The 9,925-nt window shown below is 37.0% G+C and overlaps 1 protein-coding gene across 2 annotated transcripts in view; it reads right to left on the bottom strand.

Annotated features, from left to right (window-relative positions):
• Positions 1-9,613: 9,613 nt before the first annotated feature.
• LOC137655131 (uncharacterized) overlaps positions 9,614-9,925 on the bottom strand; it is a 20,191-nt gene continuing 19,879 nt past the window's right edge. For both annotated transcript variants that reach the window (XM_068389007.1, XM_068389006.1), the window contains exon 5: positions 9,614-9,919. In XM_068389007.1, coding sequence (XP_068245108.1) covers positions 9,743-9,919 — 177 coding nt within the window. In that variant the 3' untranslated portion in view covers positions 9,614-9,742. The remainder of the gene's footprint in view (positions 9,920-9,925) is intronic.

Here is a 9,925-nt window from a genome sequence, read left to right as displayed (position 1 = left end):
ATATATATATATATGTGTCTTTAAACATGTATGCCTATTGTACACACACACATACACACACACACACACATATATATATATATATATATATATATATATATATATATATTATCACGTTTCAAAAAAGAAAATTAAAATTTTAAAGAAAGTGAAAGAAATATGTTTATAATTTTTGTGGTACATTTTAAGACTTCGTGATGAACAATGTTTGTACTATGGCTGTATACGTTACTACCACATACATTCCCCATAATAATCACCCCTCATAGAAGTAGAAGAAAAATCATTCTGCTTATTTGTATAGAGCATTTCGTTATGAAGTCAGTTTTGTGTCTTAATTTTTGTCCCAAGGGTTATTAATTTTTTCCTTAAAGGTTGTTAGTTTTTGCCCTAAAGGTTATTAATTTTTGCCCAAGAGGCTATTAATTTTTACCCTGAAGGTTATTAATATTTGTCTTATAGGGTATTAATTTTTTCCCTAAAGGTTATTCCTTTTTGCCCTAAAAGTTATTAATTTTTGCCCTATAGGTTATTAATTTTTTCCTTAAAGGTTATTAGTTTTTGCCCTAAAGGTTATTCATTTTTGCCCTAGAGGTTATTAATTTTTGCCCTTAAGTTTATTTATTTTCGTCCTAGAAGTTATTAATTTTTTACCTAAAGGTTATTAATTTTTGCCCTCAACGTTATTAATTTCTGTCCTAAAGGTTATTAAATTTTGCCCTAAAGGATATTTTATTATTTGCTTACTTAATAGTACATCATGTGTACAATATTGCTTATTTGTTTCACTTTTATCTACCAGAGTACCAGAGATCTCACATGTGTATTAACTATGAGCAAAGTTTACTGATAATTTATAATAAAAATGGATTAGATCATAGGATACAACTGACTAAATCCATCTTAGAGAGTATCCTACACAAGCTGGATGCAAAGAGAGTGCTTGTTGTGGCCTGATTGGTAACGTCTCTGCCTGGTGTTTGCCAGTCGGGGGTTCGAGCCCCTCTCAGTGTCATTAGTGTCTGCCACTTTACCATCCTTGTGAGCTAAGGCATAGGGGTTTGGGGGAGCCTATAGGTCTATCTGTTGAGTCATCAGCAGCCCTTGCCTGGCCCTCCCTGGTCCTAGCTTGGGTGGAGAGGGGGCTTGGGAGCTAATTCATGATATATGGTCAGTCTCTTGGGCATTGTCCTGCTTGATAAGGCAATGTCACTGTCCCTTGCCTCTGCTATTCATGAGCGGCCTTTAAACCTTTAAACCAGTGACGTAGGAGTGTCCGTGACCTTTTCAGAGAATCGATACGCAACATTATGAGCATCAAAGCTGGGCAGACAATTCCAAGAATTTGTTATCCAGTTTCCAGATCCCTATTTCAGATAACGATAACGAGTTGTTTGATGAATCATGTTACAGCCGACATAAAAAAGCAGAAAATAATCCTTTCCAGTTTATAAATTTGAGCTAAAGGAAAACTTTAATACAACGTATTATGAACATTAAAACTGGGCAGACAATTCCAAGAATTTATTATCTAGTTTCCAGATCCCTACTTTAGATAACGATAACGAGTTGTTTGACATCAATCATGTTACAATCGACCAGAAGAATAATAATCCATTCCAGTTTATAAATTCCAACTAAATTGAAATTTTAATCATCTATACTGGTTATTAATACCTTAGGATTGTGCGCGTGATTCAGCTCAACAATTGAATGTCAGGCATCCAAGTTTTGATAATGTTATTTTTTCGAGCCGACTCAGTAGTCAGTGACCTGTTACATAGTTTAGACGCTTGTAGAACTGTACTAACTATACTCTATTTTTTTTTTTAATGAGACATATGTGCACGGACTCGCAGTGGTGCCCTTTTAGCTCGGAAAAGTTTCCTACAATTTGATTGGTAAGAATTATCTTTTAGCTGGGAAAAGTTTCCTACTATCTGATTAGTTAGAATTATCATGTCCAACCAATCAGCGATCAGGAAACTTTTCCTAGCTAAAAGGGGACCTTTGCGGGTCGGTGCAAATCGGCCTCACTAAAAAGAATTGACTATAGTTTCCCGTTGAACATTAGGAAAGCAGGATGTTGTCGTGCAACTTTCCAGTCAGCTGTATTTGGGATCAGTCCTCAGATTCTCTCTCGTCGAAGTCAAAGTTATAAGAAACAATCCCTTTTAGCTGGGACGACAGTTCAAGTACTCTCTCGCGATGGAAAAAGACTGAACAGTTCATAGCATGATCGTCTTTGTCTTCAGTTGCGTCTACTCTAAAGTGTCGTGATTAATTCACAGAAGTTACAGTATTGTTTGAGCGCCAAAGTAATATCATCAGCTTACTTTATTTCTATCTTTTAAAGTTAAGAATTGTATCCCATAGAATCTCGGTGCTATCATAGAGGTTTGTGTCTCTTCATTCGGAAGTAATACGATTATTTAATGCTAACTGGCTTGTGTTAAGTTTAACAGGGCCTTCAAAGTTGTCTTTCGATAGTATGCGCTATCCGGCATCGGCTTCCAACTGTGCTTAAATGATACACCCCTTCGCCTGCTGCCAGTTTCTGTTTATAAAACAAATAGTCAAACACGAAGACAGTGCCTGGGTATGTCTTTCAGAAAAATAGAAAAGGAAAAGGAACTATAATGAGGACAATATATATTAAGGGCCTTGATATATGTGATGTGGCTTTGCCAAGTCTTCGGAGAATCTTTTTCTTCAAAACACAGAAATTTATTTGAGACATTAATGGTAATTTGGCGCTGTTACTAAGAACGCTACAATCTGAAAATCGAAGGTGAGGACAAGAATGATTTTCTCTCCTCTTGTTTGTGTACTTGCATAAGAAGAATGATTGTTAAATACGAAACATTCTTGTTCTATATATCAAATATATTGCAGAGGAATGTTAAGTTTATTAGAATCGTTGTTTAAACTATTCAAATTCTAGTTCAAGGAATGTTTGTAAGAGATTTTTTTTTTTGCAGTGATAACAAGTAGTCGAATAGGCATGGATTAAATACGTTGTTTGGTAATAGGTAAGAATAAATTCAGGATTATACTTGACTGTTAATGAATCTTAGAAACCAAATCATAGATTTGTGCATTACTGTGCTCGTTTTTTAACCTGAGAAAGAAAAGAAGAGGGAACACCTTGTTTCTCCTCGGGACCTCCTGGCTGTCAAGAGGATTGGGTAATGGCTGTCAGATTAGGCAAATCCATTCTGCTAATACCTGCCTCGGGATTAACCAGTTCTTTTCAAGGTCATTCAGGATTATATCCTCTTCTTTTCTCAATTAGGAGAGAATTCAGACTCATTAGATAAAAAAAAAAGTCTTATTGGCGTGTTTCTTCTTAGGAATGTTACCTCCTGTGTATCATCATTGTGTTTGTAAATAAAGACTAGTAGTTTCATTTTGTCTTTCACATCCCCTCCTATAATTTGAATATATATAAAATACATTTATATCACATCTGATTCAACATTCATAATGATATTCTTTCCCACAGAGGCTGATAGCTTCGTCTCTTTGCGGCTTCAAGGATTCTTAATGAACCCAGTACGCCCTTCGAGTAAAATTGATTTTTCTTCATATCTGAACAAGGTCAGCCTTGCAGATTTCACCTCAGTTGACCAGGGTAGAATCAAGCATTAACCCCTCTCCCTGATTTCATTGTCGTATGAAAGGTAGTACAGTCAATGCTGGAAAAACTAATGTCGTGGTGGCCTATGTGGTAACGTCCATGACTGGGGAACGCCAGACTAGGGTTCGAGTCCCACTCAAACCCGTGAGTTTCTTTGGTCGCTGCAACCTCACCATCCTTGTGAGCTAAGGATGCGGGGTTTGGGGAAGCCTATAGGTCTATCTGCTGAGTCATCAGCAGCCATTGCCTGGCCCTCTTTGGTCCTAGCTTGCGTGGAGAGGGGGCTTGAGCGCTGGGCATATATATATATATATATATATATATATATACATATATATATATATATATATATATATATATATACATATGGTCAGTCTCAAGGCATTGCCCTGCTTGATAGGGCAATGTCACTGTCCCTTGCCTTGCCTCTGCCATTCATGAGTGGCCTTTAAACCTTCAAGTGCTACCTAAATAAATTCTTACACTAAACAACATTTGGGAGTTTCCCTTGAGGACGATGGAATCATGTCTTCATTTCGTATTGTGTATATGAATCTAATAAGAGGCAATTCTAAACCCAAAGTTTGAAAATACAATATACTCTGAATTTGAAATTGATGTTCAATACAAAATGGTACGCCTACTGTATAAGGATACTCTGTATTGGATTCGGAGTATACTGCATATATACTGCATATAAAACAGATTACTTGGATATATTTGGAGGATAAACTGGTTGTATTATACAGTATAAGCTATAACTAATCTGAACCTGACATTGTTGGTTGTCTTAAGAAGAAAAAAAAAAACAGGGAGGGGAGAATCTAGTCATTCCAGATAAGACTTAGTCCTACAATCTGCAATTATTATTATTATTATTACTAGCCAAGCTACAACCCTAGTTGGAAAAGCAAGATGCTATAAGTCCAAGGGCTCCAACAGGGAAAAATATCCCAGTGAGGAAAGGAAATAAGGAAATAAATAAATGATGAGAATAAATTAACAAAATATCATTCTAAAAACAGTAACAACGTCAAAACAGATATGTCCTATATAAACTATTAACAACATCAAAACAGATATGTCCTATATAAACTATTAACAACATCAAAAACAGATATGTCATACATAAACTATAAAAAAAAAATCATGTTAGCCTGTGATTCCTTTTAGTGCTCTTCCAAAAAAAAAAAAATCAGAATTTGAGTAAAGTGCTACATTCCATTTTTAAGTTTTTTCCATCAATGAATAGTAATTATGCGGTGTTCCGAATCCATTTTAGAGTATAGTTTCCTTATACGCTACCATTTTGTACCGAATGTCAATTTCAAATTCAAATTATATTATACTTTTCATTTTTGGGTTCAGAATTAAATCTTGGAAATGAAGACATAATTTCTTTGTCCTGAAAGGAAACTCGTGAATATTGTTTTGGGTTTAAACCTGACGTGATACTCCTTTGATTTTACAGTTGTGTAAGATGATTCTCTCAGAAAAATTTAATGCACATCAAATTTAGAAAAAAGACCACACCAAAAAAGTGGCTGCTTATTAAAGTGGGAATTGAGTTTAAAATGTGTGCAATAATCCATCAAGTTATAAGAACTAGATGTTCAAATTTTTTAAGAGAATTGCTACATATTGTGCAGCCTACAAATCGTGTTGACACGAAAATAGTTACAGATGGTTTCAAATTACTGGAACCTAGATATATGTTTACTGTAGGCTCTAGAGCCTTTAAATATGCGGCCCCGAGACTATACAATAAGCTCCCACTAGACATTCGAAAGACTGAAGATATTAAGACTTTCAAGAGGAAACTGAAGACTTTCTTGCTGTGTAAGTATTTCGATAGTGTGGATTTGACAATAAACGAGCAATATTCGGTGTGAAATGTTGAATGCTTTCAAACAAACATGATAAAAATGACCGTGGAGGTCCTGTAGCGAGTAGGCTTCCCCTGCTGTGTAGGACCAGTAAAGCAGCCCTATAAGTAGAGTCAGATATAACAGGTATTTGCACGAAGACTGACCTGTGGCAAGGCCTTGCTTATGATCGGTAGTGTTTTCCCTGTTGGAGCCCTTGGGCTTATAGCATCTTGCTTTTCCAACTAGGATTGTAGCTTGGCTAGTAATAATAATAATAATAATAATAGTGTGGGTCACATTTATAGTAAAGTCAGTTCTTCGTGAGCTTCCGCCCTATACGTGTCTCTCACAGTCCCGTTTTCTACAGCTTCTGTGTAGTGTGTGTGATCCTATATGAAATATACTATAGGTGATATTATCTGAAATGTTTTGCATTTTTAATGTGTGCTAAGAATTGTGTATGAGTGCATGGCGTGTTGAGGCATATATATATATATATATATATATATATATATATATATATATATATATATATATATATATATATATATAATATATATATATATATATATATATATATATATATATATATATATATATATATATATATATATATATATTGGAAGTGTTATTCAGTTGGGACTGAGATGCAGAGAGCATGGTAGGGAGTCTCTTTGAGACAGAACCGGAAGTTTATAGTTACTGACATGGATAAGGGATCAAACCAAATATTTCCAGAACAACTTCCCCCCTAAGACAACTTCCCCCCCTCCCCCCCTTAAATTGAGAGATTTGACATAAACTAAGACTCCCCCTGGACTCTTCGACTAAAAGAGGCAATAATTGTTTTGATATACAAACCAAAATGATAAGTTATTGTGAAATATATTAAAATAAAGAAAAATGATTTACCTATACTTATAAGCAAGAGGCTTATTCAAGGGAGTCAAAATGTTGGAGAAAAGGTAATGTAAAAGCATTTACCTTTTAAATCAGTTACGATTGATTTACTTTAGGGCACCATAAATGGTTTTCTATAATACATTTAGCAGCAAAATGTGCATAAATCTACGGGAATCGCACTTACATTTATGTAGGTGATAATTCTGACGTCACTCATACTGCGTGAAGAGGCTGGCTGCAAATACCTGGTAAACTCTCTTTATCTTACTTGATAGTATCTTGCTAGTCAAAGGACCCAAGAACTCTAGCGATAGTATCTCAACGGCTAGGCAATCTACAACAACACCAAGCCTTGGGCAATCTATTATTGATTATTGCTATCTTAAATCTAGTTCTCATAAATTTCTTCAACACACCGATTTTTAATAATACATTTATCAATTCAAATTGGTAGTTTCGACATAACTGTCTTATTTTTCTTCCTCTTGTTTTGTTAAAGTTTTATATAGTTTATATAGTGAAGTATGAAAGATATAGAGAGAAAAATGTGGAAGTAAAGCGCAAGGTAAGTGAGGCAAAGAGGGCAGCTGACCTGAGGTGGGGTCAGGGATTGGGTCATTCATATGAAGAGAATAAGAAGAAGTTTTGGAAAGAAGTGAAGAGAGTAAGGAAGGCTGGTTCAAGAATTGAAGAGACAGTGAAAGATGAAATGGAAGGTTGTTAAAAGGAGAGGAGGCAAGGCAAAGGCGGGTGGAATATTTTGAAAGTTAACTGAATGTCGAGGATAATAGGGAGGCAGATATAATTGGTGTTGCAGGTGTTGAGGTGCCGGTGATGGGAGATGAGAATGAGAGAGAGAGATTACAAGAGGAAGTGAGGAGAGCACTAGATGAAACGAGAGTAGGAAAAGCATCTGGTATGGATGGTGTGAAAGCTGAGATGTTGAAGGAAGGGGGTGTGACTGTACTTGAATGGTTGGTGAGATTGTTTAATATGTGTTTTGTGTTGTCAATGGTACCAGTAGATTGGGTTTGTGCGTGTATTGTACCACTATATAAGGGTAAGGGAGATGTACATGAGTGTTGTAATTCAAGGGGTATTAGTTTGTTGAGTGTAGTTGGAAAAGTGTATGGTAGAGTAATGATTAATAGGATTAAGGATAAAACAGAGAATGCAATCTTGGAAGTACAGGGTGGTTTTAGAAGAGGTAGGGGTTGTATGAATCAGATTTTTACAGTTAGGCAGATATGCGAGAAATATTTAGCAAAAGGTAAGGAGGTGTATGTTGCGTTTATGGATCTGGAAAAAGCGTATGATAGAGTTGATAGGGAAGCAATGTGGAATGTGATGAGGTTATATGGAGTCGGTGGAAGGTTGTTGCAAGCAGTTAAAAGTTTCTACAAAGGTAGTAAAGCATGTGTTAGGATAGGAAATGAAGTGAGCGATTGGTTTCCGGTGAGAGTGGGTCTGAGACAAGGATGTGTGATGTCGTCGTGGTTGTTTAACTTGTATGTTGATGGAGTGGTGAGAGAGGTGAATGCTCGAGTGCTTAGACGAGGATTAAAACTGGTAGACGAGAATGACCATGAATGGGAGGTAAATTAGTTGTTGTTTGTGGATGATACTGTACTGGTTGCAGACGAGGAAGAGAAGCTTGGCCGATTAGTGACAGAATTTGGAAGGGTGTGTGAGAGAAGGAAGTTGAGAGTTAATGTGGGTAAGAGTAAGGTTATGAGATGTACGGGAAGGGAAGGTGGTGCGAGGTTGAATGTCATGTTGAATGGAGAGTTACTTGAGGAGGTGGATCAGTTTAAGTACTGTACTTGGGGTCTTTTGTTGCAACAAATGGTGGAGTGGAAGCAGATGTACGTCAGAGAGTGAATGAAGGATGCAAATTGTTGGGGGCAGTTAAGGGAGTAGTAAAAAATAGAGGGTTGGGCATGAATGTAAAGAGGGTTCTGTATGAGAAAGTGATTGTACCAACTGTGATGTATGGATCGGAGTTGTAGGGAATGAAAGTGACGGAGAGACAGAAATTGAATGTGTTTGAGATGAAGTGTCTAAGAAGTATGGCTGGCGTATCTCGAGTAGATAGGGTTAGGAACGAAGTAGTGAGGGTAAGAACGGGTGTAAGAAATGAGTTAGCAGCTAGAGTGGATATGAATGTGTTGAGGTGGTTTGGCCATGTTGAGAGAATGGAAAATGGCTGTCTGCTAAAGAAAGTGACGAATGCAAGATTTAATGGTAGAAGTACAAGAGGAAGGCCAAGGTTTGGGTGGAGGGATGGAGTGAAGAAAGCTCTGGGTGATAGGAGGATAGATGTGAGAGAGGCAAGAGAGCGTGCTAGAAATAGGAATTAATGGCGAGCAATTGTGACGCAGTTCCGGTAGGCCCTGCTGCTTCCTCCGGTGCCTTGGATGACCGCAGAGGTAGCAGCAGTAGGGGATTCAGTGTTATGAAGCTTTATCTGTGGTGGATAACGGGGGAGGGTGGGCTGTGGCACCCTAGCAGTACCAGCCGAATTCGATTGAGTCCCTCGTCAGGCTGGGAGGAACGGAGAGAGGAGAGGTCCCCTTTTTTTGTTTCATTTGTTTGATGTCGGCTACCCCCCAAAATTGGGGGAAGTGCCTTGGTATATGTATGTATATAGGATATATTTATTTCAATGTTACTCGTCTCAAAATATTTTATATTTCCTTGTTTCCTTTTCTCAATGGGCTATTTTCCTTGTTGGAGCCCCTGGGCTAATAGCTTCCTGCTTCTCCAACTAGGATTGTAGCTTAGCAAGTAATAATAATAATAATTTGGTTTTATTGGCACCTTTAGAATTTTAAATCAGTTCATAAATACTTGTGTCAAAAGAACCGCTTGAAAATGGGCCTACATGATAACCTTACAAGGAGGTTCATCCACCAAAAGGCCACTTCACTGATCAAAAGTGCTACTCCAGCACTTATTCTTTCAGCACTTATCCCAAGAGCTCAATAATATGAGAAGCTAAGTACTCAGAGTGTATAATTTCACCCACTTCATTATTAACATGATGAATCCTTACAAAGATAGGCCTACATTATGTAAAATTTTCAAAAGTACTTGTGTAACATTTTTTATCTATTCTGTAACACACATATCTTGATAATCAAAGGAACTTAATAAACCTGAGTTTTGGATAATTAACGGATGTAAAAAAAACAACAACCACTTAAAATTTGGATGTAGCTATTTACTTCGAAAAAAAAAAAAAGATGACAGAAATCAGACTGGAACATATGATTTAAAACTTCCATGAGTAATGAATGGTTAAACTATACCCTTAAAGAGACTCTACCTCTTAATAACTTGAACTTCGAAAGTGGGAGATGAAGAACTGATCTGGAAAAGGGTTATAGTTCCAGCCATGGTGAGCCGTGTTCGAAAACAAGAGAGGTGGACCTTGGTGTTGAGTGGCAGCATACTGCAAAGGCCGCAGGTCGTCCGTTGTCGGACGCCGGAGTAAGTAGGTCGTTGGCTGTCA

The sequence above is a fragment of the Palaemon carinicauda genome, chromosome 16, assembly GCF_036898095.1.
Source record: "Palaemon carinicauda isolate YSFRI2023 chromosome 16, ASM3689809v2, whole genome shotgun sequence".
Taxonomy (NCBI): domain Eukaryota; kingdom Metazoa; phylum Arthropoda; class Malacostraca; order Decapoda; family Palaemonidae; genus Palaemon; species Palaemon carinicauda.
Note: the sequence above shows the minus strand (reverse complement) of the source record. Positions and strands in the feature narration are given on the sequence as shown.